This window comes from Osmerus eperlanus, chromosome 16 (assembly GCF_963692335.1).
Source record: "Osmerus eperlanus chromosome 16, fOsmEpe2.1, whole genome shotgun sequence".
In the NCBI taxonomy this organism is placed as follows: domain Eukaryota; kingdom Metazoa; phylum Chordata; class Actinopteri; order Osmeriformes; family Osmeridae; genus Osmerus; species Osmerus eperlanus.
This window is the reverse complement of record NC_085033.1, coordinates 15,065,802-15,087,298: the sequence shown is the minus strand read 5'-3', so window position 1 is coordinate 15,087,298 and position 21,497 is coordinate 15,065,802. Positions and strand designations below refer to the sequence as shown.

General features: G+C 51.1%; 3 protein-coding genes and 1 non-coding gene across 5 annotated transcripts in view; 2 read left to right on the top strand and 2 right to left on the bottom strand.

The window, feature by feature from the left end:
- LOC134036606 (metabotropic glycine receptor-like) overlaps positions 1-9,155 on the bottom strand; it is a 15,725-nt gene extending 6,570 nt beyond the window's left edge. Inside the window, exons 1-3 of the mRNA XM_062481604.1 lie at positions 7,710-9,155; positions 7,085-7,190; positions 5,401-5,550 (exon numbers count right to left, since the gene is read on the bottom strand). Coding sequence (XP_062337588.1) covers positions 5,401-5,550; positions 7,085-7,190; positions 7,710-8,587 — 1,134 coding nt within the window. The 5' untranslated portion in view covers positions 8,588-9,155. The remainder of the gene's footprint in view (positions 1-5,400; positions 5,551-7,084; positions 7,191-7,709) is intronic.
- Positions 9,156-11,946: 2,791 nt separating this feature from the next.
- trnav-aac (transfer RNA valine (anticodon AAC)) lies at positions 11,947-12,019 on the bottom strand. Its single transcript has one exon. It is a non-coding gene; the product is annotated as a tRNA-Val (tRNA).
- A 166-nt stretch (positions 12,020-12,185) lies between these two features.
- LOC134036245 (mitochondrial fission factor homolog A-like) lies at positions 12,186-16,053 on the top strand. Of its 2 annotated transcripts, none has more exons than XM_062481084.1 (7): positions 12,186-12,369; positions 13,429-13,644; positions 13,706-13,878; positions 14,237-14,322; positions 14,530-14,694; positions 14,876-14,951; positions 15,049-16,053. In XM_062481084.1, exons 2-7 carry the CDS (start codon positions 13,434-13,436, stop codon positions 15,178-15,180), a joined length of 843 nt encoding a protein of 280 aa, XP_062337068.1. In that variant the 5' UTR covers positions 12,186-12,369; positions 13,429-13,433; the 3' UTR covers positions 15,181-16,053. The 2 variants fall into 2 exon arrangements, with proteins under 2 accessions (XP_062337068.1, XP_062337070.1); XM_062481086.1 differs by having other exon boundaries at positions 12,356-12,369; positions 13,434-13,644.
- An 840-nt stretch (positions 16,054-16,893) lies between these two features.
- Positions 16,894-21,387, top strand: zgc:110269 (probable flap endonuclease 1 homolog). Its single transcript, XM_062481148.1, has 11 exons — positions 16,894-17,219; positions 17,386-17,461; positions 17,821-17,923; positions 18,081-18,135; positions 18,324-18,385; positions 18,601-18,737; positions 19,358-19,418; positions 19,524-19,655; positions 19,799-19,944; positions 20,340-20,484; positions 20,708-21,387. The coding sequence occupies exons 1-11, from the start codon at positions 17,138-17,140 to the stop codon at positions 20,762-20,764; spliced, it is 1,056 nt and encodes a 351-aa protein (XP_062337132.1). The 5' UTR covers positions 16,894-17,137; the 3' UTR covers positions 20,765-21,387.
- Positions 21,388-21,497: the final 110 nt, after the last annotated feature.

The window sequence follows — 21,497 nt, the reverse complement described above, 5'->3', positions numbered from 1 at the left end:
CTCTCTCTGACCAGGTCCCTGTACTGAACGCCCCCCCTCTCTCTCTCTGACAGGTCCCTGTACTGAACGCCCCCCCTCTCTCTCTTCTGAGCAGGTCCTGTACTGAACGCCCCCCCTCTCTCTCTCTGACCAGGTCCTGTACTGAACGCCCCCCTCTCTCTCTCTGACCAGGTCCCTGTACTGAACGCCCCCCCCCTCTCTCTCTCTGACCAGGTCCCTGTACTGAACGCCCCCCCCCTCTCTCTCTGACCAGGTCCCTGTACTGAACGCCCCCCCCTCTCTCTCTCTGACCAGGTCCCTGTACTGAACGCCCCCCCCTCTCTCTCTCTGACCAGGTCCCTGTACTGAACCCCCCCCCCTCTCTCTCTGACCAGGTCCCTGTACTGAACGCCCCCCCCTCTCTCTCTGACAGGTCCCTGTACTGAACGCCCCCCCCCCCTCTCTCTCTGACCAGGTCCCTGTACTGAACGCCCCCCCCCTCTCTCTCTGACCAGGTCCCTGTACTGAACGCCCCCCCCCTCTCTCTCTGACCAGGTCCCTGTACTGAACGCCCCCCCCCTCTCTCTCTGACCAGGTCCCTGTACTGAACGCCCCCCCCCTCTCTCTCTGACCAGGTCCCTGTACTGAACGCCCCCCCCCTCTCTCTCTCTGACCAGGTCCCTGTACTGAACGCCCCCCCTCTCTCTCTCTGACCAGGTCCCTGTACTGAACGCCCCCCCTCTCTCTCTCTCTGACCAGGTCCCTGTACTGAACGCCCCCCCCCCTCTCTCTCTCTGACCAGGTCCCTGTACTGAACGCCCCCCCTCTCTCTCTCTCTGACCAGGTCCCTGTACTGAACGCCCCCCCCCCCTCTCTCTCTGACCAGGTCCCTGTACTGAACGCCCCCCCCCTCTCTCTCTCTGACCAGGTCCCTGTACTGAACGCCCCCCCTCTCTCTCTGACCAGGTCCCTGTACTGAACGCCCCCCTCTCTCTCTCTGACCAGGTCCCTGTACTGAACGCCCCCCCCTCTCTCTCTGACCAGGTCCCTGTACTGAACGCCCCCCCTCTCTCTCTCTGACCAGGTCCCTGTACTGAACGCCCCCCCCTCTCTCTCTGACCAGGGTCCCTGTACCTGAACGCCCCCCCCCCCTCTCTCTCTGACCAGGTCCCTGTACTGAACGCCCCCCCCTCTCTCTCTGACCAGGTCCCTGTACTGAACGCCCCCCCTCTCTCTCTCTGACCAGGTCCCTGTACTGAACGCCCCCACCCCTCTTTCTCTGACCAGGTCCCTGTACTGAACGCCCCCCCCCTCTCTCTCTGACCAGGTCCCTGTACTGAACGCCCCCCCTCTCTCTCTCTGACCAGGTCCCTGTACTGAACGCCCCCCCCCTCTCTCTCTGACCAGGTCCCTGTACTGAACGCCCCCCCCTCCTCTCTCTGACCAGGTCCCTGTACTGAACGCCCCCCCCCTCTCTCTCTGACCAGGTCCCTGTACTGAACGCCCCCCCTCTCTCTCTCTGACCAGGTCCCTGTACTGAACGCCCCCCCTCTCTCTCTCTGAGCAGTGTGACTATGATGTCACACATTGGGCCTTATGGGGCCGATCGTCTGGTTTGGTGAGTTGAATCAAGTGCACCCAATTAGCTGTATTGTAAAACTTGTACCCAAGTTACCAAGTAACAGCCAACTAATTAATATCTAAATGTAGATTTAAGACGTGGTTGGTACATTTGGAATGTGGTCATAATTCCAGCTAAGTGAGAGACCAGGGACCATCTGAAACATACTGATACACATACACACACATACACATGCGCATATATACACACCCACACATACACACACACATACATCCATTTTCCTACTATTCATTTCCTGAGTTCCTTAAAAAGGAAGTCCACAGTCTTCCACAGTGTCTGACATAACCTGCCTCTCTCTGTCCTTCTGATTCTCCCACTCTCCACACACTCTCTCTCTCCTCTCTCTCTGTTCCTCTGACTCTCTCTCCCCCTTTCCTCCTCTCTTGCTCTGCCCTCTCCTCTCGCTCTCTCTCCTGGTGGGGTCTTGATTACAGGCTCGCAGCACAGACTCAGAATGAGAAAAAGAAAGAGAGGGAAAGGAGAGAGCACACAGATAAGAGGGAGAGAGAGAGACAGACAGAGAGAGAGACAGAGAAATAGAGAGACATTGAGAGAGGGGAGTCCTCTGAGGTCTATTTATATCCCTGAAAGCATGAAACCCTAAAAGCATTACAAACGCTCTCTCCCTCTCTCATCTCTATTTCCCTTCCTCCATCCTCCCTGGGTGTATGCTGGAAGAGGAGAGGATGGGAGAGGAGAGGAGGGAAGAGGAGAGGAGGGAAAGGAGAGGAGGGGGGAGGGGGGGGAGAGGAGGGAAGAGGAGAGGAGAAACAACAACGTCCAGAAGGTGCCTAACTGGACCAGCTTTCCAGCTAGGGAACACTTGCTGTGCTGCTGTGCGGCTGTGTTGCTGTGCGGCTGTGTTTGCTGTGTGGCTGTGTTGCTGTGTTGCTGTGCGGCTGTGTGACTGTGTTGCTGTGCGGCTGTGTTGCTGTAATGCTGTGTTGCTGTGCGGCTGTGTTGCTGTCTTGCTTTGCGGCTGTGTTGCTTTGCGGCTGTGTTGCTGTAATGCTGTGTTGCTGTGCGGCTGTGTTGCTGTGCGGCTGTGATGATGTGCGGCTTGTGTTGCTGTGCGGCGGTGTTGCTGTAATGCTGTGTTGCTTTGTGGCTGTGCCGCTGTGTGGCTGTGTTACTGTGTTGCTGTGCAGCTGTGTGGCTGTGCGGCTGTGCTGTTGTGCATCTGTTTGGCTGTGTTGCTGTGCGGCTGTGCTGTTGTGCGTCTGTTTGGCTGTGTTGCTGTGCGGCTGTGCGGCTGTGTGGCTGTGTTGCTGTGTGGCTGTGCGACTTTGTGGCTGTGCGGCTGTGCTGTTGTGCAGCTTTTGGCGGTGTTGCTGTGCGGCTGTGCGGCTGTGTGGCTGTGCGGTTGTGTTGCTGTGCTGCCGTGTTGCTGTGCGGCTGTGTTGCTGTGCGGCTGTGTGGCTGTGTTGCTGTGCAGCTGTGTTGCCGTGTTGCTGTGCGGCTGTGTTTGCTGTGCGGCTGTGTTGCTGTGCGCTGTGTTGCTGTGTTGCTGTGCGGCCTGTGTTGCTGTGTGGCTGTGTTTGCTGTGCGGCTGTGTTGCTGTGCGGCTGTGTTGCTGTGTTGCTGTGCGGCTGTGTTGCTGTGTTGCTGTGCGGCTGTGTTGCTGTGCGGCTGTGTTGCTGTGCGGCTGTGTTGCTGTGTTGCTGTGCGGCTGTGTTGCTGTGTTGCTGTGTTGCTGTGCGGCTGTGTGACTGTGTTGCTGTGCGCTGTGTTGCTGTAATGCTGTGTTTGCTGTGTTGCTGTGCGGCTGTGTTTGCTGTCTTGCTTTGCGGCTGTGTTGCTTTGCGGCTGTGTTGCTGTAATGCTGTGTTGCTGTGCGGCGGTGTTGCTGTGCGGCGGTGTTGCTGTGCGGCTGTGTTGCTGTGCCGACAGACAGCAGGGGAAGAAGAAAGTTTGGGAATTGAAGGAAGTTCCCTGAGGACGGAGGAGATAAGAGGCTTCTGACGAGAACGAGCAGTCTCCCCTCCACATGCCTGCCAGCTATCTCCAGAGATAGAGAGGCACAGTGTGTGTGTGTGTTTGTACGTGTGTGTGTGTGTGTTTGTACGTGTGTGTAAAAATGGGCAGCAATATTGGAACCAAGCAGCCTCAGACAAATGTCCCCTTCCCTCCTCTCCTCCTCAGCTTGTCTCCTCCCCACGAAAACAGCAGATGTGTGGTCCTATGTGCGTGTGGTTCTGTGTGTGTGTCTGTGCGTGTTGTGTGAGGTCCTGTGTGCGTGTGTGAGGTCCTGTGCGTGTGTGTGTGTGTGTCTGCGTGCGTGCGTGAGGTCCTGTGTGTGTGTGTGCATGAGGTCCTGTGTGTGTGTGCATGTTAAGTCTGCCGTCTGAGCCTACACTGTGAGAGAGAATCTTCTTCCAAGCTGAACCAACTCACAGCCGTTTCCTCCATAACCCTTGCTGCAGCCATTGCTCCTGTTATCAAGCTGGAGGGGTACAGGGGGAGGGGGAACATGAGGGTGGAGGAGAGGAGAGGAGAGGAGAGGAGAGGAGAGGAGAGGAGAGGAGAGAGGAGAGGAGAGAGGAGAGGAGAGGAGAGGAGAAGAGAGGAAAGGAGAAGAGAGAAAGGAGAAGAGAGGAGAAGAGAGGAGAAGAGAGGAGAGGAGAAGAGAGGAGAGGAGAAGAGAGGAGAAGAGAGGAGAAGAGAGGAGAAGAGAGGAGAAGAGAGGAGAAGAGAGGAGAGGAGAAGAGAGGAGAGTAGAGTAGAGGAGAGGAGAGGAGAGGAGAGGAGAGGAGAAGAGAGGAGAGGAGAGGAGAGGAGAAGAGAGGAAAGGAGAAGAGAGGAAAGGAGAAGAGAGGAGAAGAGAGGAGAAGAGAGGAGAAGAGAGGAGAGGAGAGGAGAGGAGAAGAGAGGAGAGGAGAGGAGAAGAGAGGAGAAGAGAGGAGAAGAGAGGAGAGGAGAGGAGAGGAGAAGAGAGGAGAGGAGAAGAGAGGAGAAGAGAGGAGAGGAGAAGAGAGGAGAAGAGAGGAGAAGAGAGGAGAGGAGAGGAGAGGAAAGGAGAAGAGAGGAGAGGAGAGGAGAGGAGAAGAGAGGAAAGGAGAAGAGAGGAGAAGAGAGGAGAAGAGAGGAGAAGAGAGGAGAGGAGAGGAGAGGAAAGGAGAAGAGAGGAGAAGAGAGGAGAGGAGAAGAGAGGAGAGGAGAAGAGAGGAAAGGAGAAGAGAGGAGAAGAGAGGAGAGGAGAAGAGAGGAGAGGAGAAGAGAGGAAAGGAGAAGAGAGGAGAAGAGAGGAGAAGAGAGGAGAGGAGAAGAGAGGAGAGGAGAGGAGAGGAGATGAGAAGAGAGGAGATGAGAAGAGAGGAGAGGAGAAGAGAGGAAAGGAGAAGAGAGGAGAAGAGAGGAGAAGAGAAGAGAAGAGAAGAGAGGAGAGGAGAAGAGAGGAGAAGAGAGGAGCTCCTGGTTCTCCTCAGAGCGTAGTAAGAGCGTAGTAAGAGCATAGTAAGAGAGGAGTGTAAAGTGATGTATTGTGTGAAACAGCCCAGGTGTCTCTGGGTGGAAATAGTTTGACTCCTGGCCAGACGCATGGAGATGTCGTTATGGAAACAAAAGAGGAGTAGTCTCCGCCTCCTCTACTGTGACAGAGGAGGGAGAGAGAAGGAGAGGGGGAGGGAGACAGGGGGAGAGAGAAGGAGGGAGACAGGGGGAGAGAGAAGGAGGGAGACAGGGGGAGAGAGAAGGAGAGGGAGGGAGACAGGGGGAGAGAGGGAAAGGACTGTGTGAAATCTGTCCTCCAGATAATTTGTTTGTTTTAAAACAAGGTTGACTTCCAGTGGGACAAGCAAAGAGAACATGGTGGGTTCTGCAGAGAGAACATGGTGGGTTCTGCAGAGAGAACATGGTGGGTTCTGCAGAGAGAACATGGTGGGTTCTGCAAAGAGAACATGGTGGGTTCTGTAGAGAGAACAGGGTGGGTTCTGTAGAGAGAACAGGGTTTGTTTGAGAACATTCATTCAGGAAAGATAGAGAGAGGGAGCAGGACGGATAGAGAGAGTGTGATATAGAGAGAGAGGGATAGAGAGTGTGATATAGAGAGAGAGGGATAGAGAGTGTGATAGAGAGAGAGGGAAGATGGAGAGCGAGAGAGAGAGGGAGGGGAGGAAAGAGGGATGGAGGAGAGAGAGAGAGGGAGGGGAGGGGAGGAAGGAGGGATGGAGGAGAGAGGACGACCCAGCCTGTCACAGCATCTCATTAGCAGAACCTCCTTTGAAGCTCTTTATCTCCATCACCATGTATCACCACCACACACACACACTCTCATACACTCACACACACTCACACTCACACACTCACACATACACACTCACACACTCTCATACACTCACACAAACTCACACACACTCACAAACTCACACATACACACTCACACACTCTCATACACTCACACACACTCTCATACACACACACACTCTCTCATACACACACACACTCTCTCATACACACACACTCTCTCATACACTCTTTCTCTCACACACACACACTAATTTCCCGGGACCTATCTCATTATGTGAGCTGCGGTGTCTTATGTAACGTGTTTCCCCTCAGTAGGGGGATTCATAATGCATGAGAACCACAAGAGGGACTTCCTCTCCACTTACACACGCTAGCTACCTCACTTCCTGTCCAATTACACACGCTAGCTACCTCACTTCCTGTCCACTTACACACGCTAGTTACCTCAATTCCTGTATACTGAAACACCCGCACATACACACACAAACACACACACACATACTTTATATATATACACACACACAGTTTCCTCTTGTACACACCTGCTCTACTGTATATGTAACTACATGGTACGTGTGTGTTTATAAATCTACAATATAATTTGAGACATCCATCCATGCATCCATAACCTTAACCAGGAAAGACAGTCTAAACTCACCACACACCGACACACACAGACAAAGAGCATGGTCAATTATTCAGCTTTGCTGACATCCATTACATACCATTCATTGTAGATCATATAGGATAAACACACAGGAGCTGCAACATGCAAACACACACCTTCACAGGTCTCACACACACACACACACACACACACACTCTCACACACCTGCACAGGTTACACACACACAGACATACTCACTCATAAACACACACACACACACACACACACATATATATATAAAGATATATCATACACAATTTGTAGGTACATACAGAAAAACACACTTAATACACACACACAGCCGAAATAACTTGATTGTTATTACATTGCTATTGCTTGATTGCTATATACAGGCAGACAGACAGACAGACAGACAGACAGACAGAAAGAAAGACAGACAGACAGACAGACAGGCAGACAGACAGACAGAAAGACAGGCAGACAGACAGACAGACAGACAGACAGACAGACCGACAGACAGACAGACAGACAGAAAGACAGACAGAAAGACAGACAGACAGGCAGGCAGGCAGGCAGGCAGAGAGACAGACCTCCATGCTGGTCAAGTTACAGCGGTGTGTCCCAGAGAACCATCCTGTGCTGGAGCACTGGTTGATATCCATGTCCTGGAGGTTGACATCCACACGCACGACCCCCCTGGAGGGAGACAGAGTTCACATCACACACATGTACTGTCTCCTCTGTGTGTGAGGGTGTGCGTGGGGTGTGTGTGTGTGTGTGTGTGAAGTCTGACACCCATTCGCTGAAACACACACCAGAAGATTTCTGAACACTCCTGACCACAACAGAATCAGCTTTATTGCCTAAGTAGGTTTTCATCTACAAGGTCTGCTGGAGCGTATACACACATAGTGTGAGAACAAACATTTAACACCTGGACAATCATGTCTGTCTCCCTCAGACTACGGGAGACAACCCTTGCCTTCAGATCGGAAACAATATTCAAAATCTTCTGGAGTCATTTACATTTAGAATGTCTTCCTTCTCAAACGCTGGGCTTAAAAGTGACGACATAGAGATTCAGAGTTTGGGTTAAGAAAGAGGGAAGGAAGATTATAATTGATCTTAAAATCCCATGATTACCTCAACATCAAGGGTTCGTTTTAATTCTTCTCCACCCCCCACCCCCCTCACACACACACACCTGGTACTCACCTGAACTCGGGCGCAGAGTCTTTCCTCAGTCCGTAAAATCCCGCGGACAAGGTGAGCAACCAGTGCGGTACAAAGCTTCCGTGCTCGCACTCCAGGAACGGCGCGGACCACCGGATCTGGCTTTTATCCAGGAAGTAGACGTTCGGAGCGGCGGTAACGTCCAGGCTGGACGCTCTCTTCTGTAGCTGGGGTCTTTTCCGGTCCCTAAACTCGTTAAACCACTCCGAATCCGGTGTTCGGCTCCTGAGGTGGAGGTGAGCAGAACCGGAGAGGTCTTGGAGAACCACTTGCTTGTCTGTCCTGGTCGCCTGGAGGAAGATGTGAGGACCGGGCGTTGGCGCGTCCGTGTGGAAAGTTACCACCGCCCGGTGGATTTTGGGGTCGCCCTCGAGGATGCTCCTGACCAGCGCGTGATACCAGTGAATGTCCCGCCGGAGGCTGTGCTCTCGCGACCTGTTGGTCTGGAGGATCATGTTGAGGAAGTTGGTCGCGTGCGCCACGGTGTCCAGCACGGTGTGCAGGGAGTAGTGTGATGCGACGCGCGTGCCACCACGGAGGCTCCGGAGCTCGTATCTCCGGGAGCAGTTTACCTGCCGCAGCGCCGAAGAATCTCCGGTGTGGAGGAAGGCTGTCACTACCCGCGGCAGGTCCTCCTCGATCTTGTGCGCCACCACCGTGCGCTCGGTCGCGTGCCCGGGGTAGTAAGTTGGGTAATGAAACGATTCTTTGTTGATTGCTTGGTTTTGGGTGCTGAGGATAGTCGGTATATTTGCCCGTATCTCTGCGTCTTTGTCGTTGTCGGACCATTCTACGTAACCGTAGTTTGATCCGAAGACAAGCCCCATTCGGAAGAGCAGGAGAATGAGTGAGAAAGCCATCGCGTGCACCGTCGCTCTCCGCGGGAGAAACCGTCTTCCCTTAGTCAAGCGTGAGCATAACCGACACCGTAATTTGTGGCTTCCGCAACTAAAACAAGCCGTCTCTGACGTGTACCGGAGTTTAACATCCAAAGGGTTTGTCTCCTAGGTGCAGCTCGCGTCTGACTCCGCGCTCCTCGCCGCTTCTTCCGTTGCTCAGACTGCATCTGTGACGGGCAGATGTTATCACGGTCGACCAATCATCTCCACCACCTCCCAGACGGTTTACAGTTAAAGTGACGCCCTACCTCTAGATCACCGTAAACACGGGCTGCGTTTTGGGAGCTCTCTGTAAAATAATTTCTCGAGACCGAGAGGTGCGTGTAGGACGACGATGTGAGGTCTCAGAGGATGCAGAATTGAAATACCTCTCGAAAAAGAAATCCCCTCTTCACCGATATCTCACTATCGCACGAGTCACCTGAACTGTGGCGTGTGTGGCTGTTCTTTCCGCCAATCCTCTGCGCGTGGTGGGAGATGGGTGGAGCGAGGCAACCGGGAGCTGTCCGGCGCTCAAAGTAGCTCAAGGTGACGAGCAAAGCATCTGTGACGGTATTGGAATTAAATTGGGGCCCCATTTGAATCTGGTTCCCTGAATGTGTGTGTGTGTGGGTGTGCGTGTGTGTGGGTGAGTGAGTGAAATGTCACAGGATTGAGCGTTCACGCTGGCCTGCACGTGCCTGTGTTTCTGTGTTTGAAAGTGTAGGTGTGTTGCTAGCGTGTCTGTGCGTGTGCACGTGAACGTTATGACTGCAGAAGAGCTGCTGTTGCCTGGGGTGACTGACGGGACGTTTCTATGGTAACTGGGGTGATGACCGCTAAAGCCCCCGGAGTGATGGCACCAGAACAGTTAAGAGATCACAGGCAGACAGACAGACAGACAGACAGACAGACAGGCAGACAGGCAGACAGACAGACAGGCAGGCAGGCAGGCAGGCAGGCAGGCAGGCAGGCAGAGAGGCAGTTAGACAGGCAGGCTCCTGTGTTTCTCCTGGTATGTGACCACAGCTGTGTCTGGTCTGATGAATATTTGATGTGTTTGTGTCTCATCTGCATACCTCTATGTACTCCTCTATGGCAACATCAGCACTGCCACCAGTCCTCCTCTCTCTCTCTCACAAACACACACACACCTACACACACACAGCATCAGCACTGCCACCAGTCCTCCTCTCTCTCTCTCACAAACACACACACACCTACACACACACAGCATCAGCACTGCCACCAGTCCTCCTCTCTCTCTCTCACAAACACACACACACCTACACACACACAGCATCAGCACTGCCACCAGTCCTCCTGTCTCTCTCACAAACACACACCTACACACACACGGACAAACACACACAAATACATGCAGAAACACACACACACACACAGAGATATATACACACACTCTTCCTTCCCAATGCTAGAATAACAAGCTTTGGAACATTAGAATACAGCTCCTTCATGTTCTGCTGCCTCTGACACAAAGTTTTTGTCATGCTGGATGGTGCGAAAAAGAGCTCCACCAGCAGCCTAGCTTCAACACCATTTTAGCTACATGTGTGGTTGTGTGTGAGGTGAGGTGAGAGGGGTTAGATCAATTAATCACAGGGATCATTCAGTTCCCACAAGAAAAGACAGACACACACATTCTTAAGTTCACAGTGCTGATTGAGATTCTTTCATGTCAATATTGAGGCAGACTTCCAGCAGTGATCATTTACTAAGATAAAGGAATAGTGTCTATCTGTGTGTGTTTGTTTACCTCAGTGGTAAATGTCAATTCTCTGTGCCAGACCAGCTGCAAGAATGTGATGGAGACAAAAATATCTAGGTGTGTGTGTGTTTGTGTGCTCATGCTGTTTACTGTCGAGAAAATGTCAGACAGAATTGGTGTCAACAGCTCTTCCTGTTTAGTCAGGAAAGGTTTTTACGTGAGTAGGATATTAGGGTATAGAGTTGGGTGTTTCTGAAGGGGGGATATTAGGGTATAGAGTTGGGTGTTTCTGAAGGGGGGATATTAGGGTATAGAGTTGGGTGTTTCTGAAAGGGGGATGTTATGGTATAGAGTTGGGTGTTTCTGAAAGGGGGATGTTATGGTATAGAGTTGGGTGTTTCTGAGGATTTGGGAGTTGTGAGCTACGACAGATGGGCTGGGAGGCTTGGGGGAGAGCTGTGGGGGGGAGGTGGGTGGCGTGGGGGAAAGCTGTGGGGGGGGTGGGTGGGGGGGGGGAGCTGTGGGGGGGGGAGGGGGGGTGTCCGTCTGGCGAGAAAGGGAACGTGTGAACTGACAGGTGTAAAATTAAAGCTCGTCTCAGAACGAGGAGAAATGCCCCCAGAGAACATGTGGGTGTGAAGACAGTCTCATAATCCTGGAAATACACTCTGACACACACACACACACACACACACACACACATACATGTATATACACACACACACACATGCACACACAAGCATGCACACATTGATCAACATGCAACACACATACATTCTCGTTTGATTTATTATTTTTTACATGCAAGCCAAAACAATAACACGCACCTTCCCTAATCATATAGCCTGCCTGATTTCTCAAGTACAGTGCTGCCATCTTGTGGACAAGGGTGGAAAGACAGAACGACTCTGGCCCCACCCCTACCATACAACCATCTCCTGAACTTGATGTAACAGTACTTGATGAGGACTCACTACTAATCTATACCAGGGCGTAGCCACGGGTAGGCCTGGGTAGGCACAGGCCTACCCAATTTGTTCTACGGCTTACCCAAAAACGAAAACATCTCAGAAAATTATTATGCACCGGGTGCACATCGCATAGTAAATACATTTAGACATTTAGCAGACGCGCTTATCCAGAGCGACTTACAGTAAGTACAGGGACATTTCCCGGAGGCAAGTAGAGAGAAGTGCCTTGCCCAAGGACACAACGTTATTTGACACTGCCGGGAATCAAACCAGCGACCTTCTGATTACCAGCCCGATTCTCTAACCGCTCAGCCACCTGACTCCACTCCACTAAATAAGTAAAAAAATCCATATTTTTCTAGGCCTACCCAAAAAGATAATTCTGGCTACGCCCCTGATATGTACTACTCTGCTCTGCTTTACTCTGTTTTACGCTTCTCTGTTCTCCTCTCCCCTTTCCTCACCTCTCCTTTCATTTTGTGTGAAATATTACTTTCAAAAGGTTGAACAAATATTTTCACACATTTTATTTTCAACTTTTTTGAAAATGTATTTTTCAACCTTTCTAAACTTTTGATAATTTGATGGTAGATCCATCCAACAGAGCCAGCTCTGTTGATCAGCTATAAAAAATATGTGCATGTTCCCGCCCGGTTTCGAACCGAGGACCTTTCGCGTGTTAGGCGAACATGATAACCACTACACTACGGAACCTGTGCAGCGCGCATTGGGAGGGGTTATAGTTTTTATTGACTACTGCGAAGATGTGTCCCTCAATATTTGCATGTTTAGAATGAATACTGAAAACGATATACTCTAAGGACATACATTTAGACTATATATGATTGTCAAATAAAGACTTTTCAATGTGACTAATTCGAACGTAGACCCTATAAATACCGGATGCTAATCAGCGCCTAGCATTGATGCGCCAGACCCCTATTGGCTATCCGTCACATTGCACAGTTTATGTGATGTGTTTTGGCTGATGTACGGGGAAGCATTTGGTCAAATTAAGATACCAACAGATAGAGGACGATAGACAAAAAACGTTACAATATTCGGTAAGTCGTATCTCCGTATCATATCCAAACCTGTTCTGACAAATAACGTAAGACGTCGTGCATTATTTTGCGAATGGTACTAGCCTACTAGATAGCTTGCTAGCTTGCCGTTTTGATAAAACAAGATTTCTGCAGTTAACTAGCCAGCTAGATCGCTTCGGTGAAATAATGGAGTCTAATATCATAACAATGTCATAACGTCATCACAAATGCACGAATCTGTTGCGTGCTAGATAACACTAACCAGGAAGAGATCAGTCATTCATTCACAATACTATGATTCGATATCAGATTTAACGCGAGCGTGGCTTTTTGATTTGTTTATTTATGTAGCCTACAATCTGCACGCGTTGTCGAAACTATGATCAGTTTGCCGGAACGCTGGCCACCAGCATGATATCTGGAAGTCCTTGCGTTACTACCCACGCAGTTTACCCTATTAGCACGGAGATTAGCACTACTGATGTCCATTTATAACATAGCAGCGGTAAGCAAGCTGATGAGTAGAGGACGTCTACAAGGTAGATGGTCGCTGTTAACGTATCGGTGTGATGCATGCTCCGCTATTACATTTTTTGCCCCACTTTCCTAAATGGGACATCTCCGTGTGTGTGTGTGTGTGTGTGTGTGTGTGCGTGCTCGTGTAGTTAAACTACACTTAGCTTCGTTGTTTATCTTTAAGTTTGACAGTCAACGTTGTTGTGTTTCGACCCTAACCCTAACCCCCCCCCCCCAGGCCAGATGAGTGTTGATCATGTGACCCCCCCCCAGGCCAGATGAGTGTTGATCATGTGACCCCCCCCCCCCCAGGCCAGATGAGTGTTGATCATGTGACCCCCCTCCATGCCAGCTGAGTGTTGATCATGTGACCCCCCTCCAGGCCAGATGAGTGTTGATCATGTGACCCCCCCCCCCAGGCCAGATGAGTGTTGATCATGTGACCCCCCTCCAGGCCAGATGAGTGTTGATCATGTGACCCCCCCCCCAGGCCAGATGAGTGTTGATCATGTGACCCCCCTCCAGGCCAGATGAGTGTTGATCATGTGACCCCCCCCCCAGGCCAGATGAGTGTTGGGACAGTGTACCCTGCTGCGGACGAGGCAGAGATGAGCCGTATCCACTACGAGCTGGAGTACACGGAGGGCATCAGCCAGCGCATGCGTATCCCCGACACCCTGAAGATGGGGCCAGAGGGCCAGGCAGGGGGGCTTTCCCCAGGGGCTCTGGCCCTCCACCCTGCCCTGATGCACGTGCCCGAGAGGATCGTGATCTCAGGTACGGAGGATCGGGGTGGGGGGCGTGTGTGACTGTGTATATGACGGTGTGTGTGTTCCAGGGGACGATGTGGACTCGCGCTACTCCCGGCCCAGAGACCTGGACTTGATCCAGGCCACGCCTCCGCTGGACCTGCTGGGCATGAAGGCTCCTCCCCGGGTCCTCACACTGACGGAGCAGCCGCTGGACTCCCTGGAGACGGACCCCGCGCCCCCGGCCCCCACGCACCGCACGGTCAGGACCTCCACCCCTCCTCCACACAGACAGTCTCCAGTGTCTCGGTGTCAGACCTCACTCTCAAGAACTTTCCTTGCCCTCTTCCTTCTTCCCTCCCTCCCTCCTTCTTTCCATCCTTACCTACATCCTCTCCATCCCTCCCTCCCTCCCCCCTCACTTACCTCCCCCCTTCATGTCCCTCCCTCCCCCCTCACCTCCCTCCCTCCCCCCTCCCCTCCCCTCCCTCCCCCCTCCCCTCCCTCCCTCCCCCCTCCCCCCCTCCCCCCTCACCTCCCTCCCCCCTCACCTCCCTCCCCCCTCCCCCCTCACCTCCCTCCCCCCTCACCTCCCTCCCCTCCCTCCCCCCTCCCTCCAGGCTCACTCCAGGTCGAGGAAGGAACGTAGTGCCACTGAGAGCCCAACTGTCCGTCACAGCAGCCCCGCCCACAGAGCAGACACCAGGTAGACTCTTCATCTCTCCTCCATCTCTCTCTCTCTCCTCTCCATCTCTCTCCTCTCCATCTCTCTCTCCATCTCTCTCTCCTCCATCTCTCTCCTCTCCATCTCTCTCTCCTCCATCTCTCTCTCTCTCCTCTCCATCTCTCCCCCCCCCCCCTCTCACTTTCTCAAGGATAACAACTATACATTCTCTGTCTCCTGCCCCCCCAGCGTGACCCCGTCCCCCGCGGCCCCTGTGCGGGTGTGCCCCCCCCTGTGCACCCCGGAGGATGGATCCCCCCTCTACTCAGCTGGGGGGGTGATGTCCTACATCCAGGCCACCACACGCCGGGCCTACCAGCAGGTCCTGGAGGCCCTGGAGGACGGACACCGCAGGTGAGCTAGGGGGAGGGGTGTGTGTGTGTGAGGTGTGTGTGTGTGTGAGGTGTGTGTGAGGTGTGTGTGGAAGAAGAAGAGTAGCGGTACTGATGCTGGTGCTACTACCTCCCTGCTGAGTTGACATAATAACCAAAGCATGAATCTGCTGATCTAATGGGATATGTGTGTGTGGTTATAGGGCCCAGCTGGACATGACCTTGGATATGACCCCTGATGACTCCGGATTGGTGGATGCTTCAACACTACGACGACAGGTAGGCAGTCGTGACCAAACGTTCACAGTGCCTGTGTGTGAGTGATCCTTGGCTTCCTGTGTTTCTCTAAAAGTGTGTGTGTGCACTCCTCCTCCAGATCGTGAAGCTGAACCGGCGCCTCCAGCTCCTGGAGGAGGAGAACAAGGAGCGTTCCAGGAGAGAGCTGCTGCTCTACTCCGCCACCGTGGCCTTCTGGCTCCTCAACACGTGGGTCTGGTTCCGACGCTAGAGCCACCGTGCGGAACTGGCAGGACCGGGGTTCTGGGGTACGAGGTCGGCAGAACTAGCTACCTCCCCACCCTCTTCAGATCGTCATCATCAAGTGTCAAAGTTTATATCTAAATCTAGAGATGCCATAGCATGTGTCTGAATGTCTTTACCATAGCCCCACTCCCCTTTTAGGGTCTAGAACCCCCCTCTCCCCTCCCACTTATGGGGAGTGGGGATTCTAGAATTTACAGGGGGGCATTCTAGAGCTGATAGAATCCCCCCTCCCTGTAAATTCTACAACCCCCCCCCCCCAATGAGTTCTAGAATCCCCCGTCCTCATATAGGGTCCAGACCCACCCCTACCCCCTGTAAGGTCTAAAACTGACCCCCTCCCTGATAGGGTCCAGAACCCCCATTTCACCCCTGCCCTCCATCACCCTGTTATTACAATAACTGAAGGGTGTTTGAGTTTTAGGTAATATGACTCTCATCTTACCTCTGTTATTTCCTTCAGTCTCCTGTTTGTCTGAATGGAATTACAGCACAGGTTTGTCTCTGTATGAAGGGAGTAGCACTGTTTGAATGTTGTTATAGTATTACGGTCCTTTCTGTTTAGAATCTAAATATCATATTTTTATGGAATATTGCAATAAATATGCATATGGAGTTGTATGTATCATAAAATAATATATTTCATCATATTATCGACTGGAAACTATTATGCCAAATGTGATGGCTGTCTATTCTGTTTTGCTTTATTAAGCACAGAGACTGCCCTGTACCTGCCCTGCCAAGATGCAGTCTGACGTTTCATATTTATTTATTATTTGTAATGTATCGATATATCATTTGTAAATATTTACTGTATTAAATTCTAGGTGGTTGAAGTCTACTTTGAACTGGCCTCCCCTGTGTTCACTGCTGCCAACTTTGGAAAATGTGTGCGATTACAACAAACAATACTTGTCTCTTGTTTCTCTCACAATATCTCACAATATCCCTTTCCCATATTGCATAACCAGGGTAAACAACTTCCGGTAGCTAGCAGTTACGTTTGTTCGCTCAAACTGCCGTTTTTTACGAGGAGTTTGGGTGATCTTCCAAAAATGACAATTAACGATCTACATATGATTCTGTTGCTGCCCTTCAAGCATGAGGAAAAAGGGATTCAAATTGTACGTTTCGAGCAACTTCGACAATTACGAAGGTAAGATTTATCTAACTCACACAGTAAAGTAGCTAGCTAGCTATCACGAATCGAACGGATTTGGGTAGTAGTAGCTAACATTAGCTAGGCTAACTATTTAGCAATGTTTAGCTATTTCCGATAACCAATTTGAAAAAATCCACGTAAGTAGTTCTACCCCCAACAGGCGCAACTGCAACAAAACCTCAACTCAAACTCAAAGATAATTATAATAAAATAATTGCATTTGGCAATAGCTAACCCTACACAGTCATCATTTACCATTGTATTCAGAGTGCTAGCCCTAGCATTGAGAGTGGCATTTAACGTTGCATGTGTAATGTTGCGCTAACTATTTTATTCAGGAGTAATATAGATAGCAAAGCATTTTGTAGCTCATCATTCAGTGACCATCTGAATGGAAGATGGCAGGACTTCGACCTCGTCTTCTGTTTTTTTTGCACCATTGCTGTGCCTGACTGGCTGAGTTTGTATGACATAGGTGGAGCTGTCGAGATCAAAACGTGATTAGCCACGCCTACAGTCTTGAGGAATGGTAAACAGGTTTTGAACAAGGTTTTCTAACAGTTCTGAATTTATTTATTTTCACAACTTTTCGTGGATGCGCAATGAAACGCCAAACTTTGATATCATATATACATTTTCACTATTTCAAACCAAGTTTCTTGTGACTATGGCACAACAATAGCAAAGGTTTATTTATTTATTTCTTCCGGAAATACGTATCACTGTCGTGTGGATATAGCCAAATCCTTAACGTCAGAAAGAAATGGGGATTTTAAAGTTGGCAGACTTGATTCGCTCCGAAGCACCTGATGCGATTACGCATAAGGACATCAGCGATTACACAGGTAAAGCTACCCATCTCAATGTTTGACAGTTTGACTCGTTAACTCCTATGCTAACGTAAATGAGCTAGTTGTGAAGCTGCAGCACCTGAAAGCTTTTACGGTACCCTTAACAGCTGATCTCAACAACCAGTAAAATGTGATCGTGTTCATTTGGATTTAATCGCAGGCAAGGTCATCGCCGTGGACACTTCAATCATTCTCAACCAGTTTCGAGCGGCTGTACCTGGTCTCGAGCAGCTAGGGTAAGTTAATGAACGAATGAGAGTTCTTCTTTACGAACCAAAATACTCTTTATTTACTTCATCGCTTTGTTTTAACTGTTAGCCATAATTTCGTTTAATGCCAGATAGCGGAGCACGTCTGTCTTGTGTTGTTTCCTGGTCTCTTCAGATTGTATGCTGGTCCTTGACAGTTTGTGCAGACTCTCCTTTCCCGCCTCAAGGTTATGGAATATCTCTCCCTCCAACATCTCACCCTCCTCTCTTATCTCCCCCACTCTCTCTCCTCCTCTCTCTCCCCCACTCTCCTCCCTCTCTCCCCCTCCAACCTTAACTGCCCCCCTTGTAATTTATCCCCTTCCCTCCCTCCCCCTCCCCCCCAGTCCCTTAGCAGGTCTGTTCTTCCGGACTCTAACCTTCCTGGAACATGACATCAAGCCCGTGTTTGTGTTTGACGGAGTTCCCCCAGCAGAGAAGAGAGCTGTGGTGAGTGCTCTCCTGATGTAAGCCTGGACCCGTCCTACTGCCCTGTGCCTACATTACTGATCCAGGCCTACCCTAATGATCTAAACCTGATGTTGCTTTGACCAGCCTTGCTCGGTCTTTGTGTCCTAACCTGCTTTGTGTGTGTGTGTCCGTCCAGCTGGAGAGGAGGGCCCAGGCTGCAGGGTGGAGCTTCCCCAATCGCTCCGGCTCAGGTAAGACTGACACACACACTTACACATTCACATACACACTCAATTTCTTACAGTATTTGACTGTAGATCTAGAGGTCACAGGTTCAAATACCCCCTGTTCTGTGTGTTGCTTAAAAAAAGCGTAAAAGCATCTGCTAAAAACATCTGCTTAATGAATACACGCACTGTTTGTGTGTGTGTGTGTGTAGCCTCCAGTCAGACTCGCGACTGTCTCCAGCTGCTGCAGCTCATGGGGGTTCCCATCATCCAGGTGAGCCAGCAAACAGCCCTGCTGAGCCAACATGGAGGCCGTAGCCCTGCTGAGCCAACATGGAGGCCGTAGCCCTGCTGAGCCAACATGGAGGCCGTAGTCTTCATCTCCTTATGTTGTAGTTGAGCCAACATGGATGCTCTAGCTTGATTGCCTAGGCAGTCTACATTGAATGGACAACATCTTCAATAAATCCCCCCTCCCCCCTCCCCTAGGCTCCGGGGGAGGGAGAGGCTCTGTGTGCCAGGCTGGTGCAGGGGGGTGTTGTGGACGCCGTGGCGTCAGAGGACATGGACACGCTGGCCTTCGGAGGAACAGTCCTGATCCGCCAGCTCAGCGCCAAGAAAAACGGGTCTGTCACACTCCACATAGACCCCACACACATCTCACACACACCTCACACACTCCTCCACACACACCCTTCCAGACTCCACACACCCCACACCTCACACACTCCACACCTCACACACTCCACACCTCACACACTCCACACACACACACCCTTCCACACCTCACACACTCCACACACACACACACCCTTCCACACCTCACAAACACCTCACACTCCACACTGCCACACCCCACACACTCCACACACACCCCACACACTCCACACACACACTCCACACACACACCCCACACACTCCACACACACACCCCACACACACCTCACACACTCCACACACACACCCTTCCACACCTCACACACTCCACACACACACACCCTTCCACACCTCACACTCCACACTGCCACACCCCACACACTCCACACACACACTCCACACACACACCCTTCCACACCTCACACACACCTCACACACACACCCTTCCACACCTCACACACTCCACACACACACACCCTTCCACACCTCACACACTCCACACACACACACACCCTTCCACACCTCACACACTCCACAGACACTGTGACACTGACACAGCAGCATCATCTTCTTCTTCTTCTTCTCTCAGTGAGGTGGTGGAGTTCTCCCTGGAGAAACTGCTGGCCAGACTGAGCCTCTCCCAGAAGGAGGTGAGCCCCCTGCTGGCTCACACCAGCATCTACCTGCTCTAGTCTGGAACTGTCTGATATTATGTCTTCTGTTCCTGGTTCCTCCCCCTCCTGTTTCTGCTCCAGTTTGTGGACCTGTGTATCCTGCTGGGCTGTGACTACTGTGAGAAGATAACAGGCCTGGGTCCTAAGAGAGCCCTGTCTCTGATACAGACCCACCGCTCCATAGAGAACTTGGTTCAGCACATCAACAGGAAGGTACGCTGTGTGTGTGTGTGTGTGTGTGTGTGTGTGTGTGGGGGGGGGGGGGGTCAGAAATCCAGATCATCACTTGTTCTATCTCTATCACAATCACTGGAACTCCCGTCCTTTTCTCCCTCTCTCTCCCTTCCCCCCTCCAGACCCATCCAGTGCCCATGGCGTGGGGTTACCAGGATGCTAGGAAGCTGTTCCTCCTAGCCCCCCAGACAGAGGCCCCTGGCCTGGCCTGGACCAAGCCTGATGAGGAGGCGCTGGTCCAGTTCCTGTGCCACCAGAAACACATCAAGTAGGTCCTGGGTACTGCCTGGGAGGTAAAGCAGAGCAGAGTACAGTACAGTATGGTAGAGTTCTCATCAAGTACTCATAAATGATGCAAACCTTTTTTCCCCAGTACTTTTAAAAATATATATTTTTTCAACCTTTAGAAACTTTCCACACACAACACAATTTTTTTTGTGTTCCAAACTTTTTTTTTCACACAGTGAAAGGAGGAGAGGAGCGGAGAGAGAACAGAAAAATCTAAAACAGAAACCTTTCGAAAATGTTTTTTCAGAACTTTTTTTGAAAATCTTTTTCCAACCTTTTAGAAACTTTTTTTTCAACCTTTAGAAACTTCTTTTATTTTTCATTTTTTAACCTTTCAAAACTTTTTCCACACACAATACAAAAACGTTTTTTAAGGGAGCACAGAGTGCGTGGTCGGCTGGAGAGGTTTCGTCAGACGAGGGAGAGGAGGAGGAGAGAGAGGGAGCAGGAGGAAGCCTCTGGCCAGAGCAGACAGACTCGCATGGAGGACTTCTTCCGCGTAACCAGGAAGCGAAAGCAGGTGAGCCTCGTCACCACAGCAACCCTCCAGCACACATTCCTAACCTCTTAAAAACCTCTTCCTCAAACGGAGAAAATTTGTGCAAACCCTTTTAGAGGATCTTCAGTAATGATTTGAGTTTATTTTCGTTACAACAATTCCAGCGAAGCAGTCTTTGGCAAAATCCTGAATTCAGGCTCCAACCATGCTCTGATGTATCTGACCCTGTGTTGTGTTCCTGTAGCCTGCTGAGGCTGGGCATCCTGCCAGCAGCACAGTAAAGAGGCCCAGGACTAAGTGATGCTGCCCCCTAGTGGAGGGGGGTTGGTACTGCGGGATGAAAATGGGAACTTGTTTACAAGATTCTGAGATCCGGGCTGTGGTGTGGATGATCACCAGATCTATAAATCACCTATGCTGCCAGGAATCCTGGCATCAGCCTGTCCTGAATACTGGAAGATCAGTGCCTCTTGTCTGTGCTGTCGTGAGGCAGGAAGAGAGGCGAGGCGGAGGGAGGGGGGAAGGAGGAAGGAGAGAGGGGTCTGGAGGACAGAGAGAAGACTGTTCCTTCACTCAGCCTAGCTCATCCAACGCTGGCCTGCCTCCTTTCCAACCCAGCCGATACAGCAATACAGACCCCCCCCCCCTCCTGCCTTCCTTCCCTTGCTAATACAGCAACACCGCCCCCCCTGCCCCCCCCTGCCCCCAGCCAACACAAGGCTGTCTCTCATCACGCCCCTGTCAGCGGACACCTGCACAGACAGCTGTGCCTAACCCCAGACTTGAACACCACTTGCATCTTAAAACATGACCACACAATGGTCTGTGTCACTCCAAATCTCTGCCCTGGAGAGATTGTTTCTCCTTAATAACATGTTCTGTTTTTTTACAGAACGGTATTTGTATGGTAAAATACGAATAAAACGCATTCAAGAAAAAGATCGTTGAATGTCTTTAATTTGATTTAGGAAGGAATACACTATTGGCAGATACTAGACAGTCGTGGGACTGAGAACTAAGATAAGAAACGCAAG